Raw genomic sequence first — 27350 nt, forward strand, 5'->3', positions numbered from 1 at the left:
TTACAGGGCAGAGATTGTTTTTATTAATTTCTCATTTATTTGTAATTGTCAAAATTGCTGTGGACCTTTCTTTCTTTAAAAGAATCTGATGTTTATATTAACTGCAGTAAAAAAAAATTAAACTTCCATGCAGTCTTGGATCACTCTGTTCTCTCTCATACCACATTTTTAATTATTTGTGTCTTTTCTCATCTGAATTGTTGTGGGTTAATGGTAGAAGTGGTTCTCATATCACACATCCTCAAGTTATATGAGCGGTGCCCCCATTTACGCCCCCCCACAGTTTGTTCTTCCATACATTCTCTTAGTGCTCTGGTTCATGTTAACATGCCAAGTCCAAACACTGTGCTTTGGCTGATATGGATGATGGAAATTTTCTCTCCTCCATTTTCAGATAATGTTATGCTTTTCCCCACTCTTTGTTTCTCAGAACCTTTCTCTGGATTTTCCCCGTAGCTGTCTTTGGCAGAGACTGAACAAACTCCACCTGAATGACAAAAAATGCTTGCTGTTAGCCAAACGCATTCTGATCAATCTCAGAGATGCAAGGAAAGACACTCTAACATTGTGGTGAGGGTAACAAGTTGCAAAGCTGCACAGCTTGGCACTGGGGTGGTGAAATTCCTTGCTGTGTGTCTTAGCTGTGCTGCGCTGGCCATACTTGCTTTCAAGGGAAAGTACAATGATCCTGGAGAGGAGCATGCTTCAACTACTAAGAAGGAGAATTGTGGGTATTCTTCAGACACGATGCCAGCAGAAATTTCTGCTTTTTTTGACTGAATCTGAAAAGAGCTCAGGGAAGGAAGTGATAAGAACAGAATGCCTTGTTCATTTGAGTTACTGGACAGGAACCAGCCTCTGGTATTACCATTTCCTTTCTTTTTTTTTCTTCCCCCCCACCCCCCCGTAGGAAGAACGGCAAATCCAAGGCTACAGCTCCAACGCATTCTCTAATTTATTTTATGTTACCTATGTTGGAAGATTTTGTCAGAAAGCAGAGGAAAAGAAACAGGGGCAGGACAAAACCAGTTCAGTTTCTGACACAATTAGAAAACCTGGCTCTCTGTGGCTTACTTACCTTTCTGGGGTACTTGTAAGGAGCAGTCACCTTTTTGACATGTTGCTGAAGATCATGAGTTAGTTTTTCTGGGTCGTGTGATGCAAAAGCAGGAGCCAAAACAACGAAGGCTTTGACTACCTGTGCCACAAAAGTGAAAGGACTCTGTTAACTTCTGGATGTGGTGATCAAGGGATTGCTAAAACTGAGCACCAAAATACAAAAATGTGAGTTTTTTCTTTAATCTTCCCTGTCCTTGGCTGCTTATTACAAAATGAGTTGTAATGAATGACATATATTGAAGAATGGGAATGTTTGCTTTTTTTTCCTTCCATGTTTTTCTTCTTAACTTTATGCACTATGAAACTTTCCAGAAGTTTTAGAGCAGAAAGCAGCCAAATATTTCACCTGAGATCTCAAAGACACTTTGCTGAGCTGAAACAGCAGAACCAAAAAAACCCTCTCTTGTTTATCACTGCCACCATGTGCTTGGTGACAGAACGCAAGGCATTAAATCTCAAATACTATTTCTTAGGCAAAAAGATGCCACAATAAATCTGTTTTTCCAAATCAAACCTTGCTTCCAGGGAAATGCTGAAATTCTATGATCTATTAAAGCACAGTTTTTAATTTTTTAACCCATTTTAATTTCAAAATCTTCCCACAGGAAGTCCAGTATATGCAGAGAACTCGATGCTTAGAATCAAATACATTTCTTTCTGTATCTTTACCTCTCCTCGAATTGGATCAGGACTGCTGACAACAGCTGACTCTGAGACTGCCGGGTGTTGTATTAATGCACTTTCAACTTCAAATGGACCAATACGATACCTAGGAGAAAAATTCAGATATGACAACCACAGCAAGCTTGTCATTTCACTATTTTTTTCAGATTGAATTTTTTTGATAAAAACAGGTCACTAACAGGCAAACAATGGAATCTAAAAGCAGCCGACTTACCCAGCAGAATTAATTATATCATCAGCTCTTCCAACAAACCAGACATATCCTTCTTCATCCATAATCCCTCTGTCTCCAGTGACGTAAAAGTTTCCAGTCATGCAGGCAGCAGTTTTCTCTGGGTTATCCTTATAACAATCAATAGTAAAGGAAAGAATGTGATCAGGACTATTTCTTAAGCAATTCTCACAGTAGTATGTTTAACACTATTTTATGAATTTAGTTTTAAAAAAAAGAATTATATTAATTAGTAGTCTTTCATTGGAAGTATGTGAGAAGCGGAAAAGAATGTGTGTGTACATGGATTCATGTTCTAGGGTACAAGGCTGTGCTCCATCAAAATGCTCATTTATCGCAGTATCTTGCTAAAATGTATAAGCAATAGTACCAAACCAAGGTAAGTTTTTTTAATCACATGATTACTTGTTATTAGGGGATGCTACAAATACCCAAATATTATGTGGGTTCAGAAGAGGATGAAACATATAGCTAGGTTACTAAAGGCTTATTCACTGTGATGGACCAAATGCAGCAGAGAAAATCTACCATGGTCAGGTACAGGTGGGGAACAAACTACTTCTGCTTCATGCTGCAAGTTGCAGTTATACTCTGCCAGTCTGTTCTTGATCAGATATACTGATCAGGCTCAGAGCTCTCAAGTCACCTAGAGAGACCCTGTGAAGATGCTGGATGAAATTCTGCTCCTCAGTAAGTAACTTTGCCCTGTGTCTCTCTTGAGCTTCTCACCAAGCACAGGCAGGCAGAACAACTTGAACTTACCAAGTACTCAGAGAACATGCAGAAGGGTCGTGAAGGTTTAACTTGGATAGCAATGTTGCCTTCTTCTCCTTCAGGCAGAACAGCCCCATGGTCATCTATGATCTACAGGAAGAATCATAGAATCACAGAATACTCTGAGTTGTAGGAGACCTCCAAGGATCATCAAGTCCAACCACTGGCTCACAATGTCTGAGAGTGTCGTCCAAACGCTTCTTGAACTTGGGCATCCTGGGGCCATGACCACTGCCCTGGGACACCTATTCCACTGCCCAACTACCAGTGCCCAAAGAGACGTATCATTACTGCTTTGATTAACTTAGGGAAATATTCATGATGTAACAAGCAAATGACACATGGGGGCCAGTCAGCATTTTCCTAATGCGTGTGCCCCAAATACAGCTGAGCTGAGATGTAGTGTATCAACATACCCGCACATCATAAGGTGGAACAGCTTTTCCCAAGGAACCAGGTTTAATTTTCATTCCTTTCATATTGGCACATATTGTTACCTGCATAATAGATAAATATATATATATTTGTATATATGTTAATATCTCTGCAACATTTTGTAGATTTTATTATGGTCTTTCTTTAGGCATGACACCTCTTCATGACTTTGTCATGACCAGGACTGAAGCAGGACCAAAGCACCATGGTTCTCCATCACAACAGGGAAGGGTCAGCTGTGTGGAATAAGGTTGTTTTTGCTCAGACTGAGCCAGTGGATTCTCTTGTAAACACTTGAATTTGCGAAACAGGAGAGACAAAACAGCAGAGACATCGCATATCTTATTTCAATAATGGGACAATTAATTTGGGACCATCTCAAGGGTAAGTAGAGAGAATGCCTGAAATCTGATTCTTAATAGCTTTGTTACATTTGCTTACAGAGTCAGCAGGGATGTGAACTGATTTAATACTTTCCATCAGAAGCTCAGATGGGCCAAACTGATACTCAGAGAAAATTAATTGTTATTTTCCCTTTTGAAGCAAAGACAATGAAGGGATCTACAAGTTACTTTGCAGGGAGCTTCTTTTCGAAAAGTTCATTTGAACGATTCTCACCTTTCCACTGACTAATCAAAGCACACTGTGCCTTGGGTATTGTTACCTTTGAGATGGCATACTGCAGAAATTAATACAAACATACTGTTTCGGTCTGGCCATAGCCTTCATAGATATCCAGCCCTGTTTGGATTTTCCACTTCTCCATCACCTCAGGATTGAGTGGTTCTCCTCCAGATAGACAGTGTTTCACAGTCATGAATTTGTAGCTTGCAAAGAATAGCAAATAGAAGAGTTTTCTTAATTTTTGAAAATAGCAGTTGAATGGTCTTACCTGGGGAATGTGCCTCAGCTTTCAAAGGAAGTATGCCTAAAATGTCACAAGCTAGCTTGGAAATGACTACAGTACTTCTGTAGTGTGACAGCCCTTGACTGGACTCCTAGATTACTCACGTTACCACTGAGGGGATTTATCTCTGTGTCAGTAGGAGCTGGGTAGGGACAAAAAAAAGTGTTTGCAAATTTTGCTGGAAGAAGAGTAAACAAAGGCATTTCCTCAGGAGAGGAACAAGAAAGGAACTATCTGAACAAGCACCTCGGGTGTTCTTGGAAAGCTGAATTAGGTGACTGTGTCCTCGCAAAATAAGACAATGAGTACATGAGTAATGGTATGAAATCTTCTTACAAACCACAATGACTACTCATAAGCTTAAATATTTAACAGTGTAACAAACCAGTGGGAACAGCTGCCAAATAACTATCAGCATGTCAAAGTCCTCTAAATGTTCACGTCCTTCTCAAGGATACAGCAATGATTTCATTCTACTCCAGCAGCTCCTTGATCTGGCTCTGTTTGAAATCCTCCTTGACTTAAACTTAACTGTGAGCCGTAAGTTTGGAGGAAGTGACACCTTAAAAAAGTATACCTAATTTATATCTAATAATTTTAATCTATTTCCTATGTGCTCTTTTTTTCAGAGATTCCATTCCTGAAGCCTGAATGGGCCTAGGTGTGAATACTTATTCTCCTTTTTTGGAACACAGCCTTCTCTTCTGAGAGCAAGGCTTTCCTTTAATTAACTTTCCTTTAATTGAAAAAAAACAAAAACAAACCCTAACATAAGTAACTAAACAGCCAGTGCTGTCACAGCATTATATCCCAGCCCCTGCCACCCCTGCAACACACAGATGTGCAGTACCTGCTCACATCATGTTGGACAAGCATGCGGTAGGCAGTGGGAGCAGTGCAGAAGACGGTGATAGGGTATCTTGAGAGAGTCTAGGAAAATAAAAGAAAGTGATTTTATTGAAAAGAAGATGTAATGGTGGCTCTGACCTAGTAGATATCATGAGATATTAACTTGATTAGAGGGAATAGCCTCAAGTTGTACCAGGGGAGATTTGAGATGGATATTAGGAAAAAATTATTCTCCAAAAGAGTGCTCAGGTGCTGGAATGGGCTGCCCAGGGAGGTGTTGGAGTCACTGTCCCTGGAGGTGAGATGTGATACTCAGGGACATGGTTTAGTGGGGAAATATTGGTGGTAGGTGGGTGGTTGGACTGGATGATCTTGGAAGTTTTTTCCAATCTTGATGATTCTACGATTCTATGACTTGTGTGCTAAAATGTTTGCCATAAAAATGTGATATGTGGAATAATTTGGAATAGATTGTGAATGAATGAAATATCCTGAGCACAGAGTGGTCATATCAGTCAGTGCCAACATTAGAGAAAAAATACAATGCTTTCTGTCCAACAAAAATCATTCATAAATGAATGACCACTGAGAGCATCTAGTAGTTCCATGTCAGATCATATTCTGCTTCCCAAGGTGATTGTCCTAGCCCCAGAGTTAAGTGACAGTAGTGAATTGAGATGAAGCTTTTCCAAGTTTATTCTTGGGGCAGTCTGGATCTCCTCTCCCACAAGAGGCTGATGTTGAGGATAAAGTTCAGAATAGCACAAACCCAGTTCAGGCCCATACTCTACTCTGATTACTGACCAGTGCCCACCCTCCTCCCAAAGTGCCCAGAAGTCCATATTCAAACTTCACTTTAGGCTAAGCATGGGACAGGACAGCAGTGATTTTGAGTTAATTCTCTCCTGCACCTTTCAACACATCCCCTCCATCCTATAGCCTAACCAGGAGGGAAACACTTGTTCCTCTTTTTACTGTGCACCATAAGGAGGGAAAATTGCTAGGATGTGGGAAGTACCATGCCTGCTGCTGAAAAATGCTGAGTAGGTATGCTCTGGAATCCAGTTTGTTTGTTTCATTTATACCAGCAGGAAATAAAGCTCAGAGCATGGAATGTTATGCTTACTTCTGCAATGACTGTTGGTTTAAACTGTGGCATGTTGTGAACAAAAACACAAGATCCACTGATCCATGGTGCAAAAACGCTGCTCCAAGCTGCCTTTACCCAGCCCGTATCAGAGGTATTCCACATTATATCTGAGGGAGTCAAGTTCATCCAGTGCCTGATAAAGCAGAGGGGAAAAATAGATGGTTCACACAGCGTGAAAGACTTGACTTAGGCCCACGTCACAGCACAATTAATGGAAAGGACAGGAGGCTTCCATTAGAAGATGTGGTGTCGGCAATTAGGGCTCTTTAGAAAGTTGGTAGGAATTTAAGATTTGAAACATTCTCTTGTTTCCATTCATTTCCTCTTGCTTAACATTTACAGTGTCTGTTTTAATCCTGAACAGACCAGAACAGGCTTGGAATGTGCTGTGCAATTGGATTCAAACCAAAAACTGGTCATTTGGAGTAGGCTTTTCTCACCTTGTGGATCAGAGTCATCAGCCAAATCACAGGTTACTTCTCTAGGAAAATAACCAAGTTAGTTTTGTTGACTCCATGCTACCACCTTTCAACAGAGAATGCCTAAGGACATGTATCTTATTTTTCACAGAATTCTCCCTTCATGGTAAGTACATATGAGATTGATGTGAGTGGATGCAAATAAGTGTCAAACTAGATTCCGAATGAACTGTGACTTTTCAGATGCTATGATCCAAGGGCTTTTGGTCCTCAAGGAAGGCTTACATAATACTGAGGAACTCAACTTTATCTGGTTTTGCTACGAGGAGGCTATCCTGACTGCTGCTCTGCAATCAGCCCTGTGAGTGATTAAACACCATGGCTGATGTTTTCAACTGAGTCTACAGAAAACTTTTAATAACCATTGTTTCACCTTGAGAGAAGAAAGAGGAGGAAGAAGCAAGATCCTACACTGATGTAGTGCCTACATTTACTGCAGTTTTTATTGCAGTGTTACATTTTAAAAAATAATAATTCTTTACTGTGAGGGTGACAGAGCCCTGGAACAAGCTGCCTGGAGAGGTGGTGGAGTCTCCTTCTCTGGAGATATTCAAAACCCAACTGGGTGTTTTCCTGTGCAACCTGCTGTAGGGAACTGTTTTAGCAGAGAGTGTTGAAGTAGGTGATCTCCAGAAGTCCCTTCTAACCCCTGTCATGCTGTGATTATGTCACTTAATCAAGATACTGAGAGCATCCAGGAACAATACCTGCTACTGGTTGCAAATCCAATGCCGTAACTGCTGTGGGACTGCACCACCATTTTTGGAGAGCCTGTACTTCCACTAGTAAAATAGATGAGCATTGGGTCATCATTTCTTGTCTTAACGCATTTGTGGTCAGCAGATGTCACCCTTCAGAAGAAATAGCATATGATGGTTACTACACACACATTTTCCACAAAGGAAACTTTCTTTTTTAAGATTTAGGAGTTAAACAGGAAAACAGTTGGCACTAAAATATATGATCTCACAAAATGAATAGTTACATCAGACGGTACACATGAGAGTTAGAGAGCACATTTTAATAATCACATTTGTGTTCCATACATCATAATTTTCACAATGTGAAAACCTAGAGGCCATGACTGTCTGCAGCTACATTTCAATGGCTCTGAAAGTGCTTTTTGTGGAACAGCAGGTAGCTGCAAAGCCAACTTCTGCCTCAACACATACCATCTCCCACTTCAAAGTTAGTGGAAGCCATATTCATGCTGTGATGCCAGATAAGGTGTTCTTAGATACACGTTATACTACTGAAGTTCAAGATGCTGAACTATCCAGACTGTCTGGGCTATCAAGTTAGTCAAGGGAAGATATAGCTGATGTCATGTCAGCTAGGCAACAAGAATTGGCAACAATTGTATTATCGCAGAATTCAAGAGCCATTAGGCTGCGCTCTAGTAGACAAGCACAACATGACTTCAAATTAGTACTCTGTGCTCTTATGTTGTGATCACAGTTGTCAGCTTCTAAAAAGGTCTCTGCTTCCAAGATGCTGAGTAAGGAGCACCTCAGAGATCTGATTCCAGCTCCCAAGAGGTATGCTGGAGGGATTTGTACTTAATGCAGTGATAACAGTGAGTTGGCAGAGAGTTGGAAAAACATAACTCATCTGTATTTTGAAATGTGAAAACTCAGCAATGTCACGTGACTGACAGTTTCCTTTATTGCACAGAGATGATGCTAAGACAACTGGATACTCACGCAAAGAGTTCTTTGAGATTGAGCCACCCATCTCTGTTCCCTTTGGCTACAATTAGTTTGGTTTTCAGAAACTGGCAGTCCGGCAAGATAGATTCCACTACAGGTGCCAGAGTATCATTGGTAATCATGCACTTGGCCTTTGAAGCCTGAAGGCGGTATAAAATATCTTTGGCTGTTAATTGGGACGTTCCTGGAATAAAGACAATTCCTGGAAAAAAGCAACAAAGAATTTGGAAAATGGTCCAGTTGTCTTTATGATGTTTATGCAACACGATAATGTGGAATAAAGACATTTTTCACTTTAATAAGGAATTAATACGGCCAACATGATATAGAACTCAATAGATGAAGTTCAGGTAGCTTACGCACATTGCTCTGTCAACATCTCTGTCTAGCTTGGATTAATTTTGTAGCATGAACAAATGTGAGTCTGGATAATGGGCAGAATGTGATTGGTATCGCAGTTTCAGAGGGGGAAAAAAACACAATTTCCTGGATTTCTATGCATCCTTTTCCCAAGAATTTCAATAGTCTGAACATATATGATTGATTTCAGTCTTGTTGCACCTTCAGAGGTGTCTACCAAATTTTTCAATTGGGAAACTGAAGAACTGAGCTACTGAATGATATTCCCACGTCATAATACAGGAAAAAAAACATGGATACAAAAGAACTGGGTTCCCTGAGCCTCAGTACCATCTGCAACCTGCAACAGAGCAAACAATACAAAAATGCTTGTATGTGTCCCTGTTGATGCTGAATTATTCTATCATGGATGTTTTGCAGACTGAACAGGTGATAGGTCAAATTCTTCTGAAGAATTTGTGGAAATAACAGCAGAGCAGAAAAGTATTCCACTGAATTATTAACTATTATTGTCATATTACTGCATTAGAACTGTCCATGCTGATAATACTTCTGGTCAAATCTGGCCTCAGATTGTAGCCATTTGGCCTCCACTGGCTTTAACTAAGGATGGCATTTAATCAAACAAGGTCTGTTCAGCATCTAGTTTGTAATGTTATTTAGGTTCCTGTGGGGGTGCTGCCAGCTCTCCTATACAAAAGAATAACTGTATAGCAAAGAACAGCTAATTCCCGCTTGCTTTTTTTCTCCCTCCCGCCCTCCTTTTTTTTTTTTTTTTTTTTTTCCCAGATCGACAGAGCAATTTTTTCCACATCTATTTATTTTCTGCATTCTTTCCGTGTCTCAGAGATCAATAAGACAACTCACCTGCCCGGATGCAGGCTATACTCAGTAGCCACCATTCAGGGACACGAGGCAGAACTGCCAGAACTCTATCACCTCTCTGCAAACCACATGCCTCAGACAGTATGTTAGCTGTTTTCCTGGACAGAAATCCCAACTCTTCAAAGCTCCACTTCACCTCCTCCCCTTCATCATTCACCCACCAAAAAGCTGGATTTACGGGTCGCCTTCCATCCTAGAACATAGCAACAGAACATATTAAATAAGATGGTAAACCTTAAAAGGTTTAGTTTCCATCCAAAATAACTCCAGACTATGCAAATGGTCTTTGGTAATCAGTCCCTTGGGGTGATGCCCACATTTCTGACACAGAAAAGAAAATACTGTGTTGTAATTTCCAGCTACTATTATCCAGCATTCATCACAAAAACTGGCTTTTATTGTCTGGTATTTGTTTCAATGTCTATAAAATAGAAGAAAATCACTACCTTCTCCAGTTGCAGCCACTCATCCAAGACATCACTTGCAAAGTTGAAATATTTGGGTAGTTCCTTTTCACACCGGTTTACAGAGTCATAATATGAAATAATCTGGGATGTAAGAAGCCTGTTACATCCATGGAAAAGTCTGGAAGGAGACCTCAGAATCTGCAAGCACTGAGGAATCTGGGATATCATAAATGTCCTCATGATAAATGAAGATTTATCAGGCAGTGGGAAAAAAATCCAGATGAACACTTACAGGGATTGGACATCTGTAATGAAAGAAATTGTGTATAGAAACAGCCAGATATTCGGGGTTTTTTTTTTTTTTTCCATCTTTGTTCTCTAATTTTTCAGCTTATGAATGAATCCCATATCTCTTGATATCTCTTGAAATCAAAATCCCATATCTCTCGACTCTTCTAAGTTTTATACTTTGCTCACAGAAATGAAATGGTCTACTGCTAAAAGTTAGGAAATGTGCTGAGCTCAGGACACTGTATATCTGAGTGATATCATCTACGATATCTACGATACGATTCTGTGATTCAGGAGCCTCTGTAATTATGTTATGTCTTACATGCACACTAGGTGGCGATTCTCTACACCAAATAATTAATCTATGAAACTGTATCTCTTTTTCCTAGTGAGTTCTGATTTTGTTGGGGGCCTGGAATAAACTCAATATAAACAGTATGCGGGCAAATATGAAATTCCAAAATCTTCCATTTGTTTTTCCCTTCATCTGAAGGTGCATCGTGTTTTACACATTGTAAAACATACAAAGAAAATTCCATCACTTCTGTCCTACACAACATACAGGTACATGCAGTTATTTACAGCCCAGCTTGGGAGTTAAAAAAAATTGGACTCTTATGCAGATGCAGAACCACCTGATTAAATTTATGGGTTTAATCAAGTCCCTAGGGATCTAGTGATCTCATTAAATCTAAGGGAATCTTTCCTGGAAGGACTGAGTTTCATATCATTCTCCTCTTATTCCAGTTTCCCTCCTGGAGAGTGGAAGCCCTTTCCAAATTTGTGCTTATTCCCTCATAGGAGATTTTCAGAAGGGATTTGATCTGATTGCTGTTTGTTTCAGTGGCAGACAGGGGAAAACCAGCTCTATAAGCAGATGTGTTTGTCATCCCACCTGTGCTCTGGGAGCCTTAGGCTGGGGTAGCTTACAACAGGATATGTTCAGATCAAATAGGTCTTGATCCTTTTGCTTTGTTATTCTGAAAGATGGTTTTTACCCTCCTAGGATATTACTTGGAAGACAGCTTTGGAAAAGAGATGAATAACAGATGTTTTCTCTGTTACAAAGAGAAAACAACCACAAAGTCAAACAGGAGACTCTTATCTTCCTGCTTTTTTCTTCCTTCCCTTTAGAACCTGATTGCTGTGTCTGTATTTACGTGTGATCTTATCTTGAAAGAAGCCTGAGTATACAGCTCTCTGATTTCATTAGTCACCCTGTACAAGTGCTAATCAGACACGTCTCAAGGTGCATTACAACCCAAAGCCTTTGAGATTTACAAGGAAGAGTTTACTTGAAGCCAAGCCTTCCTCACACCAGGCGAAACAACCTAAGCTGGGGCAATCCCAAAAAGTGGAGACTAGCACATCAACCACAATGAAGATCACCAACCACTTCTGAGAAGTACCTTCCTAATACTAAATTTTTCATCCTTTAGTTTAACAACATGAAAGAGTGAAGCTACACTCATACCTCTTCAAGAGAAAAATTTCTTTGACTGTTAGTTTGGTTCCTCTGAACTGGACAGATCCATCCTCAAGTCGTCTCTGTCCTCGCCCTCCAGATTGATCAGCCCTCTCAAGATGCTGCACCTTTGGGTGTACACCCTAAACTACAAATTTAGACATGGTTTAAGGATCATAGGTGTTCCTGCTACCATTAGAGGCTGGCAAATATTTTGGCTTCAGCATTCACATTTGAAAGCTATCCAAAGGTTGAAAGGAAACATTTGTAGCCTTCAGTTACTGTACAGATACTGTACGGACTTGGGTCACAAGCTGTTCACATCGCATGAAATTGTTCTATAGCTGAGAATCAACGGCAAAATGTTCTGGTTTAACCTACAGAGTAGGTATCTTTCTTGAGCTACAACATGGTACTTCATCAGAGAGCTTACCCTGAATCAATCTGCAGGATGTAGCTTTGCAAGAACAGGCAAACTGGTATTAACCAGAGGAACAGCTATCATCTACTTTTCCTTGGTGCTGGAACAGGTTGCCCAGACAGGCTGCGGCTGCTCCATTCCTGCAGTTGTTCAAGACCAGGCTGGATGGGGCCCTGGGCAATCTGATTTAGCACTTGATCTATTATTGCTTGGCAACCCTGCCCACAGCAGGGTGTTGATGATCACTGAGGTCCCTTCCAAGCCAAGCCATTCTAAAGTTCTATGGTTCTGTGATCCTCTGATTCTAGTTACCTCACTTACTGCCCTGTCTGTAGCTCTGTGCTGGGTTACGGTCACAAGAGCAGGTTGTCAAATTGACTTATGCTTCTGTGGGCATGTTTCCCCTCCTGCGCTCTTCCACCTTCTCTCCAGAGTTCTTATTACTTACAGCAACTGTAAACCTATTATCTCCACAGAAATTGTTTTTCCAAACACTGCTAGAGATGGGGAAGTAATTACGTTAACCTTCCAGTGGAAAGGTGCATTTGGCTCCACTGATGGTAAATTTAACAACCTTATCAGCCTCTAAGTTTGGCTGATAAAACAGCAGCCATCTGAGCAGCAAATACTGCTGCTTAGTGCTACTTTGTTCCTTTCTTTCTGATCACCGAATAAAGGTAGGGCAAGATGAAGATGCAGCATTTCTTCTTTCTGCCATTGTTATTTCTCTCAGATTTCCTGGCTGTAGAGAGCATAAGCCCAAATGAAAGAAAGCTAAGGAAAGCCAAACTCCCCAAAATAAGAAAGGAGAACAGTGTACTCTTGCTGAAAAAGAGCAACTTTGACAGAGCATTGAAGGAAACCAAGTACCTGCTGGTGGAGTTCTGTGAGTATCATGTTTGTCTCTTATCCTGGCAGCTCTGCAGAGCACGGCTGATGCTGGAGCACGAAGGTATCCCTGTTCTACTGTTGCTTTGCCCTCCAGCAGCCCTTGTTCTACGTCCACCATGTCTCTATTTCTGACGATAACTACAATCACTGATTCCTTTTTGGAGTATTTGAGCACCAGCCTGCTCCATAAAACTGATGCTAAGATAGGTTTACATGTGTGCAGCTCCGATTTTGCATTCTCTGCTTTCACTGCCTAATCTTGCAAGTGTGTTTCACAGCGATGATGGGTAAAACTGTCTTCAAATATCAGAGAGGGCTTTCTTCATTGTTACATTTTCATGTACGAGATTTATGCCAGATGGCATCTCTCCTTTGTAAGCATTTGGGCTTCAGGGAATGGCTCAGTACATTATTTTAGTGTCTGTAACTGCGTGATGTAGGTCTGCAAGAGTCCTTCCCTGAAATCAGCACTTAATTAGGTGGAGGCAGGCTTGCGGTTTTTCTATTGCGTTCCTGCTCATTCCTCATGGGGAGCAACTAATGTTGTGAGTTAGGAGGTCTGACATTACAAAAGCAAAAGCCAAAAAATAGACTTGTGATGGCACCCACCTAAAAGCTCAGACACGGCATAACTTCCCCATCCACATGGGGAGGTTTTTTGAACAGCCTGCTGGTAGCACAAACTCTTACTGCCAAAGCAAAACTCCTTCAACGGGTTGTGTGTTACAGTTCATGCCTGCAAACCTGAGGACGCCAATTCATGTTCAAAAGGTCCTTCTCAGTTTCACTGCCAGTGGCCCCAGTAAGCCCATAGAGGCCACAGTGCAGTGTAGGAGTTAAAAAGAGCAATTCTGCAAAATTCATTCACAGTGGGGCTGCAGAAGCCCTTTGGATAGCATTGATCTTTCCAATGTGTTTTACTAGCTTGCTTCATACAACCTATCAGGGAGGCCAGTCCCATGGAGCAGTGCTCATCCCACTCCTTCTCCAGATTATCACTGACATTCACGTTGAATTTTAACAGATGTGCTTATGATTCCATGCCTGCACACCTTGTGCTCAGTGCTTTGCTGGACCAGAAATGATCATTCAGCCTTCAGGACAGAAATAATGTGTGGAGACACAGCATATTTAATATTAAACACCATGCACTATGATTGGCGCAGAGAGGAGTTACAGCAGAAATAAAGGAGTCCTATGAGAGACTGCAGTGTAAATAAAAATGCTGTAAGTCTTCAAGTAGAGACAGTTCAACCAAACAAGCAGGGGAAGATACTACTTAAGATAGGAACCTTTTTCTGAGATAAGTTTACCCTGAGAGTGTCCAATGATTATGGACAATGGACTTTTCAGTCTGTGTAAGAAAACAAAAGCTTTGTCTCTGTTCCCTGAGCTTGACGTTGCTTCACCCTGCTATCAGCTGTGCTGCACTCACTGAGCTCAGCACACACACCAGCTCAGCCTTAAATTGCACACTTTGCAGCCTAGCTCTGCTCTGAAGGCAGGTAGGCATTAGGCACAAGATGCAAACCCAAAATCTATCCTGAATCTGGAATAGCTATTTGAAGTTAAAGCAATATCCTAAGTTTGCAGAAGCAGATATGATGAATTAGTAAAACTAAAAATAACTTTGGGTCATACTAAACATTTCATTAATCCTCACACTGCTACAAAACCTAACATATTCCTTAAGCTTTGAGAGCAATCACTTTAAAAATTTATTTTAAAAGCTGAACGTTTAAATGACATGTTTGTAATGTTGAAATTTAGCAAGAATATATATACGTTTTTATTATTTATTGAGGGTTTAAAGCTACTTGCCAAATTCATCCTGCAGTTGTGAATTGCTTTGGTTCCTGGTGTGATATTCTGGTGAAAAAATACTGTATCAGAAAATCCCTATTCAAGCACTATTCTCAACCTTTTTAAGAGCTGATTCAAAGCACTGAACCTAAACATCCAAGACTGGGAGGAGTTTGTAGCCAAGCCTCCTTGCTGCTGGCAGAGCTGCTCATCACCTATATTCTGCAACACATTTCAGGATTTCAGCCTAATACCAAATGGGAAGAAGATGTGAAAAGTTCCATGAAAAATGAGAGATGAATAAAGAGTTGTTCAGAATACAGCAGCTCAGAGACTTGGGCACTCACAGTATGTAGGAGACCTAAACCAGGATCTCCTGCTCCTACTTCAGAGAAGTCTTGGCCCTCCATCTGATACTCCCCCACTCTCACAAATGGATGTCTTCAGAACCAGAGGATGAACAAACCGTATCCTTGCACTCTGCACCTTTGGATAAAGTCAGAGAGGAAGCACCGCTCCCCTACCACATCTTGACCAGTGAGCCTCGCTGCATTCTGGTTTGGATTCAAGGTCACTGCATCTATCTGAAGGGCTTATTGAAAACCCATGGACTGCCCTTCTTCCTACAAACAAAAATGACATCTACAGAGAGTTTTAAAATCATTCATACTAAGTTCCTCAGCCAAGACACATTACCTGGAAGTCGCCAGCCTCAAACACAGCAGGTCCCTTTGGAGACAATGGCACTAACTAGCCTTCAAGGCAGTGAAAATGAATCCTGTCCTGCAGCACTGGCCCAGGATGTGGGAAACCTGAGCCTACTCTGGTTCACATCTGGTTCATTTGCTAGAATTTGATTTGCCATGGAATGAAAAGGAAAAAGATCAGAAATGCACGTGCACAGAGAGCCCATAAAGAATTTTTTGTGCCCTGCTCCTTAAAATAGGCTAAGTAAACTATGTGAACATGGAACTACTCTGGGAATTGAGATAATGAGAGACAGAGCAATATTCCCACATAGGGAATTTGTGGGGCTGCTAGGAATTAGTTTTAGAAATCCAGAACGAATGCAAGACCTGAGATTCTTCTTCTCAACCCTTTCTCAATTGTGGCAATGCAGTGAGAGGATGCAAAGGAATCCCATACACCCCAGAAAGTGGACTTGTACCAAGAAGGGGAAAAGCGTAAGCTCCAAATTTGGATTTAATGCTCTAAGGTCTGCCTTATGTCTGTACTGAGAAAACCTCAACCCTTTCCCTGCTGTATAACAGTATCTACTTACCAGTGGCAGAATATTCAGTGAGGAAAGGCCTGCTTTGACGTCTTCTGCCCAGCGACTTCCAGGCCCTCCTGGTGCCTCCTGCAGTTCCACCCTCACTGTGCCACAGCTCTGTCTTCCTTCCGGCAAGATTTAATATAAAAACATCTGCTGATTTTCTGCCATGCAGTGTCAGTACCCTAATGAGCCGAGTGAAGTACGCTGGGCAAATTCCCATTATGGAAACAAAGTAATGATCCAGAAATCCAACATTCTTCTGCCTTCATCCTGACTGCTTTCTGCAATGAGAAAGCAATTGAAGGGGCAGCACAAAGGAGGTGGGGGAGGGCAGAAGAACAGAGAGTCCACTTTCAATTCGCTTTTTTTTTTTTTTTTTTTTTTTTGGTGAAAGAACAGTGAACAATGTCTGAAAACAGCACAAGCAGCACATGGCATTGTGCCTGTCCTCTTACCTGAATTATGTGTCCTGATTGTGCTAGGAGCGCTCAGTTTCAAAGTTCACATGAATGGGTCCTCATTCTGCTGCAGTCAGCAGCACTGCCATTAGTGTTAAACTGATCTAAGTGTCACTCAGATGCATGCTAGCATAGGGAACATAGTGCACCTGCACCAAGAGATGGTAGATCTTGCATGAGGGTTGCCTGCATGGGAGAGTTTTGTTATTTACACTTTGTGTTAAGTGAATATAAACCCCTATGGTGGAGTGCACAGCAGAATATTGTTGCTTTCAAGTTTTATCCTCAAAAACAAGATAAGTAACAAAAAATCCCAAGCACTTCAACAATTAAGCACCACAGGGAGGATGAAACGTGTCCACTTACAAACACAAACACTCCAAGTACTACTGCAAACAGCCACCAACCGTGACCATTTTCAGTCATGTATTAACTTAGTCCCCACAGACTTCTCTTCTCCAGGCTAAAATCTCTCAGCACTTCTCCATGTGAGAGGCATTCCATCCCTCTGATGATTTTCATGGCTGTCAGTTCTAACAGCTCCGTGTCTTTCTGATGCTGGGGACCCCAGTGCTTGACGCAGGACTCCAGGTGGGATCTTACAGGAGTGGAGCAGAGTGGGACAGTCACCTATCTCCACCTGATGTCACACTTTTGGTGCAACCCAGGCTACAATTGGCTTTCTGGGCTGCAAGAGCACGTTACTGGTTCAAATCCCATTTTTCATCTCCAAGTTCTTCTCTGCAGAGCTGCACTCAGTCAATTTTTCTTCCAGATGCTGACAACACTGAGGATTGCCTTGACCCAGCGCAGGACCCTGCACTTAGCCTTAGCTTCATGAAGTTCACATGGGCCTATTTCTAAACCCTGTCAAGGTCCCTCTGTGCAGCAGTTGTCACCAGTTTTCCTGTCTTATTTATCTGGGTGGTAACATTTTCATTGCCTTTCTATAACCTAGGGACAAACACACAAGCGGTGCATTTGTGCATCGCGCTGCTACTTTGCTCTCCAAGCATATTTCCACCTATTAAAAAAAAATAAAATAAAAGAAACATTTACCTCTTCTAGCAGATCTGTGCATGCAGTGAGCCACGAGATCAGCCATGGGATTCCTGCAGCCTGTGACTGGCAATCGGTGCTGGGATAATGCCATTTAATACGCAAGATAGGGTTACTCTTAAAGACATTCAGCTCCTTCCCAAGGCATTAAAGCAGAAGGTGACATTTCTGAAACAAATGAGAAGCCACTGACTGTGTATATATGAGAAGGGAGACTTCCATGCAGTGAAGGGAGCATGACTGATTTTAAATCAGTGTGTCAGCTCACCTGTAAAGCCAACATCCAAAGCACACTCACTCGTGTGCTAGGAGCTGATTCCAGCACTGCAGAAATCTGCTCACTACATGGAGAATAGGAACAATTCAAAAACACCCCCAAACGTGTATCTGATAACTAAGCTTTATACAGGAACCTAATGCATCATGAGGGAGAGTGGGATGTGGGTGCCTCGTTCATGTAGGCTTTGCTGGAAATCTGTCTCAGTCCTTAAGAGTACATTGTCTGAAATAGACAGCTGATTTATTTGCAAAATATGCGTTTAAAAGGGAGCTGGATGGTTGAAGTGCATGTCCAGGCAGGTACAAGCATCACTAGAATCACTAGATGATATTCTGGTTGCTGGATGCAGTCCTATTGATTAGCATCAATCCCTTATCTAGATGTCCTTATACATGCTTTTTTTAACTGAACATTCTGTATAAGGATCCGAACTCTTGAATGATCTTCAGTGTTTGCATAGCAGAAGACCTCAACTGAACTGCAAACTGCAAACATTAAATTAGCTCAGATTCAAAGTACAGAAGTCAACACAGGAGATAATGGGCTGTATTTTGCACAGTAGAATAGAATGGGAACACTTTCAAGGTCACATAAGAAAATGTGCATTTGCAGCAAGATCAATACCTTGCTCTTCTTGCTTCCAGTCTAATATGTTAAACAGGAAACCATTCTTCTACACAGAAAATTATATATCTTTAGTGAAAAATGTAAGAGCAGACTACACAGAGAAGAGGAAAAGTAGGAGTCCTGGAGTGACTTTCTGACCATGTCAGGAACTAACAGCTAAGAAATCAGTATTTAGCATGACAACAGGCATATTCACAGTGTCTGCAGCAATCACCAGACATCAGTATAGACTGCCCAATGAAACAGGAGGCCATCAGCAATTAACTACAGAAAAGAGGAACTCATCATGCTTCCTTATATTGTCACTTAAAGGAAGCTTTAGGGTCATGAAAGATGTGTTTGTCATCAGCAAAAACTATCTCTGCCCACATTGCAATATATAGTAGCTGGCTACATGGCACTGTGAAACAAAGTAGTTGCTTATTCAGGTCATCCATGTGTTCAAAATACAAAATTCTGGTGCTCTTCCCACTTTTAACATATCCATTTGGCGAGGCTTCGGGTAAAACATACTCTGACATTCTCTCTAGGATGGAGATGCTCTGTGATGATGCCCTGTTCTTAATCCTTATGCAGCAATACTGTAAATTCTTCTGGGAAGCAAGTCTGGTTCCTCACTTCTTGCATAGAACAAGAGAGCAAGTGGCTTGAGATATAAAAGTCAGCATTTCTGTTACAGATTAAAAATCTGTATTGCCCTCCCGTTTGTCAGGCTTTGCTTTCAATGCGTGTGTGATTTCAACATTAACCTAATTCTCTGTTCATGGAAATCAGAACTCAAGAGTTTAAGTTGCTGACATATGAGACACGTAAAATACAAGAAGTGCACTTAAAGCCTCAAATACATAAACTTAGCTCAGGAAATAGAAAATATGACAAACCTCCCCCACCCAGCACCTTTCCTTTGGGGAATGAGGGTATATATAACATCTGTTCCTCCTGACCTTTAGAGGAAGGATTTCTTATAGCAGTTCTTAAAATAAAGGAAACTGTGGTCATTAGGAAAGGTGCTAAAAAATGAGATGCTGTTCTTCAGCACTTGCTGTCTGGGTAAACTTGCTGCAGAAATGGTGCTATGGACTCTCCCCTGCAAATAAGTGTCCTGCAGGGACACTTCACAAAATAGCCATGGCTGTGTGAGAGGGAGTTCAGGTCATTTGGTGATAAGAGATCATTCTTTAAACAAAATTCCTCTCTGAAGTTGAAATATTTCACAGAAAAATGGATCCTAAAATCCCCCAGACAATCTACGTGTGTATGTAATGCCCATAATGCTTGTTGATACCTGTATACCTGGGAAGCCTCCAGGCATCTTCAGCTTCTCTGTCTGGAATATACCAACAATTTATTTTGTCCCTTCTTGGGAGGGTTCCACTTCATGTGCAGTAAGCTTCTGATATTCCAGATACCCAACTGTGGTAAAATATCTGTGCAACCTTACATTACTAGGGGAAAAAAAGTCGCTATATTGAAATTGAATCATTGAATCATAGAATGGCATGAGTTGAAAAGGACCACAATACTCATCCAGTTCCAATCCCCTGCTATGTGCAGGGTTGCCAACCACCAGACCAGGCTGCCCAGAGCCACATCCAGCCTGGCCTTGAATGCCTCCAGGGATGGGGCATCCACAACCTCCTTGGGCAACATGTTCCAGTGCATCACCACCCTCTGTGTGAAATTGCCTCTGTTGTAAACCACTGCCTTGGAATTAGCTAGAAGGTACTGGATCCCTAATCACCATGTGACTTCTACTTGTTATTCCAAGTCCAGAGCAACACATCTTCTTAGAAAGCCCAACATCTCTGCCTAACAGATCTGGCCTAGCCCTGTCCATATGCAGTCATTATGTATCAGCACTCAATAGCACAGCAAACACCCTCTGTTTTAATAAAGACTCCATGCATCTCTAATAATTTCAGGTCTCAACAAACATGCTCTCAAGAAACAGCAGTGTTTTTATATCATAGATATGCTACTTCTCCTGTTGACAGAGCAGAACTTTCACTAGGTATCACTGTTCTCTGCAGTTTCATCTAGAGTGGATCGAACTCAGCCAAGACTGAGATAGTACTGTGGTGTTTTTGTGCTGGGAGACAGCATGCTGCAAATTTATTGGGGTAAAATGTTAGCAAGAGCATCTTTAGAACTACGAGAAAGGAAACTGAAGTTACAATTAAATCTCAGAAAATCTCTGTAAAGTATCAATAAAATTAGCTGATGAACCACAACTGCCATTTGAGCCAGCCAAGGGTTGGCACATGGCATGCACAAACACTTGTTATTTTAGAATCTCTATCAGTCTGTAAGAACATATTCTCTTATTCTCTCCTTCCCCTCCATATCTTATCTGGAGAAGGTAGTTCTTGCATTACACAAGTTTATCCCAATGAAGTGCTTACAAAACTAGCATCTTACAAAGAGTCTCAATGTGAGTACAAACTCTACCCTTGAACTCCCTTTAGAACCTACTCAGGATATTCTGTCAAACTTACTTTTTTACTCTAAGTCATTTCTTGCCAACAGAAGACTACTGCAGTCCTGTTGATTATTCACTCTGACTAGTCCAAGTACTCATGTAGTCTTGAACAATCAGAATCAACACAAAGAAATAAGAAGAAAGATAATTTCTCACTTATTTGAGTCATAAATGGCCTTTATCCAACCCCTCCAGCTACTATTTGACATAATAATTTCTGCTGCAAAGCTTCACACTGGAGCCCGTGTAACCCATTCTCTTTTGACTGACCCTTTCCAGATGTTTCTTTATCTCAAGCATCTCAGAATGTGTCAAAAGAATTTGCTGAGGCTGCGCGACTGCTTAAGAAAGAAGCTCCAAGAATCCAGTTTGGCAAAATAGATGTCACAGATCAACATGATTTGAGAAAAGAATTTAATATTCAGGAGTTTCCTACTGTGAAATTTTTTGTGGATGGCATCAGGGAGGCTCCTATAGACTGCAAAGGTAAATTATCTTATGCACTGCTAATGACAGGATGTGCTGACCTATTTTGCTGCCAAGTATAAAACTATGGATGCTCAGATAAAGGCTATGCAAACTCTTTGTGCCCACGGTATTAAACATGCAATTCACTCCATACCCATACAAGAACTTTGATTTTAATTGTTCTTCCATGTTTATAACTGAATATGCTTCTCTCTGTTGAGTTCACACAGCCACGCTCACAGCTGGCATAATTCTTCTGAGGACATAGAAACACCCCTGAAATGACACACTCCCACATACTACAAACAAACAAACAAACACAAACCATAAATAAAAGTTACACCAAACAAGAATTTGATCCCAAACCTACTCAGTTTGCACTTCTGCTGGGTCACTGCAACTTGCACAGTAACTACAGCAGGATTTAGCAATGCATTTAACAACAAATTCTGAACAAAGCCAAAGAAAAGAATTTGACAGTGCAGCCATCAGAGGGAGCTCATACATGGCTCAGAAAAGAAATGGAATAATTTCAAATCTTTTGGGGAAAGCTATTCAGCAAAAGCAACAATATTGGAATAGGACAGATGAGCAATCCTTGGAAATCCAGGCCACGTTAGAGCTTTTCTTCCAGCGAAAGTGCAGACAAGTAATCTCCTCTCCTCTCCTCTCCTCTCCTCTCCTCTCCTCTCCTCTCCTCTCCTCTCCTCTCCTCTCCTCTCCTCTCCTCTCCTCTCCTCTCCTCTCCTCTCCTCTCCTCTCCTCTCCTCTCCTCTCCTCTCCTCTCCTCTCCTCTCCTCTCCTCTCCTCTCCTCTCCTCTCCTCTCCTCTCCTCTCCTCTCCCCTTCTAGTTTTTCTTCCTAAAAATGTTCAATTTTACAGACTGAGCAACAATGTCATGACTTGCCTAAGCCTCCATTTGTGCTCTGAGCAAATACACTCAAGTCACAACTTTAAAAGAGGATTGTGAAGTTTGTTTCTGAGCCTTTACACAACGGAGCGCTCATGTTTCTTCAACTCCTGAGCTCCAGTGGCTGCTCTGCTGAAAGCTGATCTTAAGTATTTTTAGTAACTTGCTTCTCCTTGTACATCAGCTATTGAATTTCATACCCAAGTTTCCCATAATCTACACTTGTGCAAACAGCTCCTGCATAAATGCCACTGAAAGCACAGTTTGCCATAGAGAACTCGTGTTAGAGGTGTTGATACATGAGAGTGAAAGCTCCGACTTAAGTTTCTGATTAAATCTATAGGGCTGACTTGAAAACATCTTTTAAACTGGTAAACTAACTTGTCAAGCATGCTTGAGAGAGACAGAGAACACAGAGCATCGTAACACGAGATGCACACAGACATCCTTCAGCTGAGAGCTGCTATTTAAGAGACACCTCCCAGCAGGACACAAGGAGTTAGCAAACTGGCTTCTCCCCTGCGATCTGCATAATACAGTGCTGACTGTTCAGAGACATATACTGCTCGTAATGACTTAAATCACACTTTGTTGATTTGCTTGTACAATTGCTAGTGAAAGCTCACTTAGCAAGTATAACTGTAAACACTGGGAATGCGCAAGCAAATCCTAGGCATTGCAGAAATCGTTATTTACAACTCCAAAGCCGGAATTTGCCCAGAAGAAACAAGTTGTAGGCCGTGTAGCAGCAGAAATACTCTGCACATGAAAAACCTACAGAGAGGTTATATTGCTGACACAAAGCTGCAAGAGCCCGGCTCCGCATGTGGACAGAAGCCAAGCCCTGTGTGGCCACTAGGCAGTGCTCTGTGCTTTGCTCTGCAGCCTGCACACCTTACAGCCGATGTCTGCCAGCTTGGCCTTAAAAAAATCCAATGACAACAAAAAAAAAATCACCATCACCACCAACAAAAAAACCCATATTTTAAACTAGTTGCAGTGCAGCCTGCTGCAAAATGACTTGATGGCAGTAAAATGGTATGACTCAATTTTGACCTTGTCATATTGTTAAAATACACAGTACTAGGACTCGCATCTTTGATTATCCACTTGTACAGCACATCTTGATTCTGGCACTTCCCAGCATAACACATGCAGACGCTTTCATGCACAGTTTTCATTAACCCTTTGCTGGACTTTTGTTCTAATCCAAAAAGACTGCCAGGCTCACAGAGATGAAGGGGCTTTTTTATGGCTGAAAGCCTCAATTTCTGGCTCCATTTCCTTAGAAAACACAATATCTAGAAACTATTTTTAAAGAGATTTAAGATTTCTAAAGCTCCTGAAAACCTGAGAAGAACTTACCGAATAAATGGACTGAGTATGAACTCTGAACACAGTAACATTAATTTGGAACCCCAAAAATGGAATGCTGCCGAATTTAAGGACAACTTTGACAGTTTTCAGCTTTGTTCCTCATGTCTAAGCCAAAAATGAAGCTGCAGTACGACTGGGGGGTTTTTATCATGTATCTGTATCTATTAGATCCTTTCTGCAGCAGCAGAGGAACAATTTTGACACCTAACTCAATTGAATAGCCAGTTCAATAAAATCTGCAATTGGTCTGAAGACATTTTGGATTAAACCTCAGGTCGATAGCTCTTTATAGCTTTATGATTTTGATTCACTTGTGGGGCACATGAAGCCCTGCAGAACAGGTTTTCTTCTTGCCTGAATTTTCTCATCTCTACACTCCAAGCAATTAACTGGACACAGTTGTGTGCAGAGGTCCCACAGAACAGTGCTCATCACTGCTGAATTCTACTTCTAGAACTAGCAGTAATTACAGTGGTGACGGGACCCAGGAGTTGGGTTTGAATCAGCATTGACCTCAGTCCTAAGGAGTCCAAGTTCAGCATCCTTCTCAACTTCTACTGCTTCTATCTTGATTGCTCAGAAAAGTCTCATTCATTTTGAAGGTCATTTTAATTCTTTTTTCCTTCCACAGGAGTCAGACGGGCCTCAGCTTTTATCACATGGCTCAAAAGACAAACAGGACCCAGCACAGTTTTAATCAACTCCACCGATCAGGTCGAAGCCATCATAAACGCTGATGATTTGGCAGTGATTGGCTTTTTTAAGGTAATTCACTGGAGAGCTCAGAAGGCTGGTTTCCCTTCTGATCTGTTATGGTTATGTTGTTTTCCATTGCCACCAAATCTCACACATCCAAAAGACCCAGAACTTGCTGAAAGACTTCTTGTACCCTCCAGCCTCCTCTCTGGCAGGGCAGGGCAGCACAAGAAGCAGAAAGTGCTCAACGCTGCACAAGCACTGCCTCATAAAAGTGAAAACATTGGGGTACTATCACCACTATCATCAAAAACCCCAAACACAACAGCGTGAGCCTCTACAAAGAAAATCAAACTCCATGCCAGCCAAAACCACAACACCTAACCACAGTATTTCTGTTCAAAGATGGTGTAAAATCACAGATGTGAATATTTGGCAAGGGGAAGGAAAGCTTCCTTCATGCTCAAATCCGTAAAAAAGGTGATAAATACCATCAAATACGCCAGAATGCCTTTTATTTATCTTTCCATTTGGGGGTGAAAAAGAGCTCCATCAGTAACTTATTAGCAGTTTATTTAGCTCCTGCCAGATAAGAAATCTGCAGGGAATAGGAAGTCAAAATATTGCACTGCGTATGATCCAACTCATGCAGTCCTTTCTCAGGTAAAATCCTACTACTTTCCAGGATTTGGGACTGAACGATGCAGAGCAATAGCCAAATAGTGTAAAGTAAATACGAGCTGTCAAAGCACTCAGTTAGAGGTCAGTAAAATAGGGCTGGGTTTTTTAATTCTGCTTTTTCATTGCGTCCTTGAAACCTTCGCTATCTGAAACATTCAATCAATGCTCTAAAGAGGCTTTTATTCTGGTAACTTTCTGTCTAGTCAAGGCACGATGTCTGGGCTCATACCTGAACTGATAAGGTCCCAAATGTGCTGGCTGCAGCAGACAGACCATGTTTTATGGCTGAGGAAAGTAGGATTCATTACCAAATTGCCCAGAGTAACAGAGGTGGTGAACACAAACGGCATAATAGGGCGAACTGTGAAAATGCTCACAGAGCCCAGAATTTTGCTTTGCAGCAATCTACTCACAGCCACGTATGGAGAAGGGCAGTTTTCCAGTGCTGGACCAGACTGAGATGCTTTTGGTATGGCAGTGATGCTGGAGAATGTCCTGCAAAAGGCAGATAGCAAATAGTGCCTGCAGATGTGTCTGACTGGACTCCAAATTTCCCTGAAAAAACAGTAGATGAGCACCAGCATGAGCGAGGCCATGTCAGAAATGGGGGGGGGGGGGGGGGGGGGGGAGAGGAAGCCAGTGCAATGGTGTCCAAGTAAATAAAGAGCTGCATTTGGCCTTCTATTAGTCACAGATTGCTCACAAACATGAGTGCCAAAATATGTTGGGAGATCTCGGCATATAAATTGCTATTAATCCAGCGTGAAATAATTGTCTGATTAAATCATACCCGAAAGAGCTGCTGCCTTTCATCGTGCTTACTGACTACCAGTTCGAGGGTGGACAGAACAGTGACTGTTTGACAGATGTAGGAGTCAAGATCCCTGCTTTGAGAAGCACTCAGTTAAAGCCCCAGACACATCCATCAGGTCCTCCTGCAAGCAGGCAGCCCTCCCCTCTTGCACGTGCAGCTCCGTCTGCAGCTGTGCAGCAGAGCTGGAGCAGGGAAGCAGCTGCAAGCTCGATCCTGCCCCATCTGGAGAAGTCTTGGCAGAGTGTGGCAATGCCAGGGGAGTGCAGGGAAGATGAGATGAGTGCAGGAAGGAGATGGGGGGCTGTTCAGTAACAATATTGCCCCAGCCCAGGCAACACTAGCCAGAACAGTGAATGCACTCATGTTGTCACAGCACTCCTATGATTTCCTCTGTTCTGAAGATCTCCCCATGAAGGTAATTGTGGCAAACCATACCCACTTTGCACTCACCTACACCTCACAAGCCTCTCAGGGCCCACGTCACTTGCAGCTCTTGCTCCTACACTTCCTGTCAGGATCCTGGACACAGCTCTTAATGAATACTCTTTCTGGGACTAGGAACTTCACAACGACAGTGCGGAAGTTTTCCGTGAGACTGCAAAAGATGTGCCAGAGATGCCTTTTGGGATGACAAGCAGTGAGGACATCTGTGCCCATTATGGCATCCAAACGAATGCTCTTGTTGTGTTTAAGAAGGTAGGAGCGCAAGCCTAGCGAGGTAAGGTGCAACAAGCCGCTGTTGCAGCTTTGGGCTACGGAAAAGCAGTGTGGTACTTTTTCAGGTTAAATAATTCCCTCTCTGAAATTCAAACAGCTTAACACAAAAAATATTGCATTTGCAGACAAGAAAGATAAGGAAGAGGCAGGCGGCAACCTCTGGATATTTTCCATCTGTCTGCTCACACTTCAGGATCCTGGTTTATATTTAAAGTCATTTTATTCAGAATCCCTATGTTTTAATTCACCAATCACCCCCACACACCATGAACATTACCACGTTCAGTTCAGAGTTCTGCTGACGTTCACACTTCCCTTTTCCTTCAATCAGGAATCTTTGCTTCCAGCCCACATCAGAAGTGGCCAACAAGAAGAAATACACAGTAATAGCACCAAACTTTAGGCCTCAAAGTAGTCAGACCAAAAATAGGTGTGTCACAGATAGTACCTCTGGTGTAGAAGAAATCTCTTAGTTTATTAAGATTAACGAGCAAATTAAAACTGTCAGCTGTATCCTGGATTCTGGCTATAATCTCCTGTAATCCATGGCATTCATTTTACAAGCTATGGAATTTCACTTACTGAGGATAATAAAACAGCAAAGGCAACATTTAGCCTAAAGACAGCGTTTTTGTTGCTATAGTTGA

The 27350-nt window shown here is 41.7% G+C and overlaps 2 protein-coding genes across 5 annotated transcripts in view; one reads left to right on the forward strand and one right to left on the reverse strand.

The window, feature by feature from the left end:
* Positions 1–17722, reverse strand: ACSM5 (acyl-CoA synthetase medium-chain family member 5). 4 transcript variants are annotated; one of them, XM_046900786.1, is made up of 14 exons: positions 17655–17722; positions 10030–10295; positions 9566–9776; positions 8333–8540; positions 7337–7480; positions 6127–6283; positions 5002–5081; positions 3948–4071; positions 3226–3306; positions 2798–2899; positions 2018–2145; positions 1789–1888; positions 1079–1198; positions 1–487 (listed from the first exon to the last, which is right to left on the reverse strand). In XM_046900786.1, the coding sequence occupies exons 2-14, from the start codon at positions 10228–10230 to the stop codon at positions 401–403; spliced, it is 1743 nt and encodes a 580-aa protein (XP_046756742.1). In that variant the 5' UTR covers positions 10231–10295; positions 17655–17722; the 3' UTR covers positions 1–400. The 4 variants fall into 4 exon arrangements, with proteins under 4 accessions (XP_046756742.1, XP_046756740.1, XP_046756741.1 ...); XM_046900784.1 differs by lacking the exon at positions 17655–17722 and adding an exon at positions 16144–16245; XM_046900785.1 differs by lacking the exon at positions 17655–17722 and adding an exon at positions 14880–16245.
* Positions 12109–27350, forward strand: part of PDILT (protein disulfide isomerase like, testis expressed) — a 26115-nt gene continuing 10873 nt past the window's right edge. Inside the window, exons 1-5 of the mRNA XM_428969.7 lie at positions 12109–12130; positions 12901–13053; positions 21320–21526; positions 24427–24560; positions 26545–26682. Coding sequence (XP_428969.5) covers positions 12109–12130; positions 12901–13053; positions 21320–21526; positions 24427–24560; positions 26545–26682 — 654 coding nt within the window. The remainder of the gene's footprint in view (positions 12131–12900; positions 13054–21319; positions 21527–24426; positions 24561–26544; positions 26683–27350) is intronic.

The sequence above is a fragment of the Gallus gallus genome, chromosome 14 (assembly GCF_016699485.2).
Source record: "Gallus gallus isolate bGalGal1 chromosome 14, bGalGal1.mat.broiler.GRCg7b, whole genome shotgun sequence".
In the NCBI taxonomy this organism is placed as follows: Eukaryota; Metazoa; Chordata; class Aves; order Galliformes; family Phasianidae; genus Gallus; species Gallus gallus.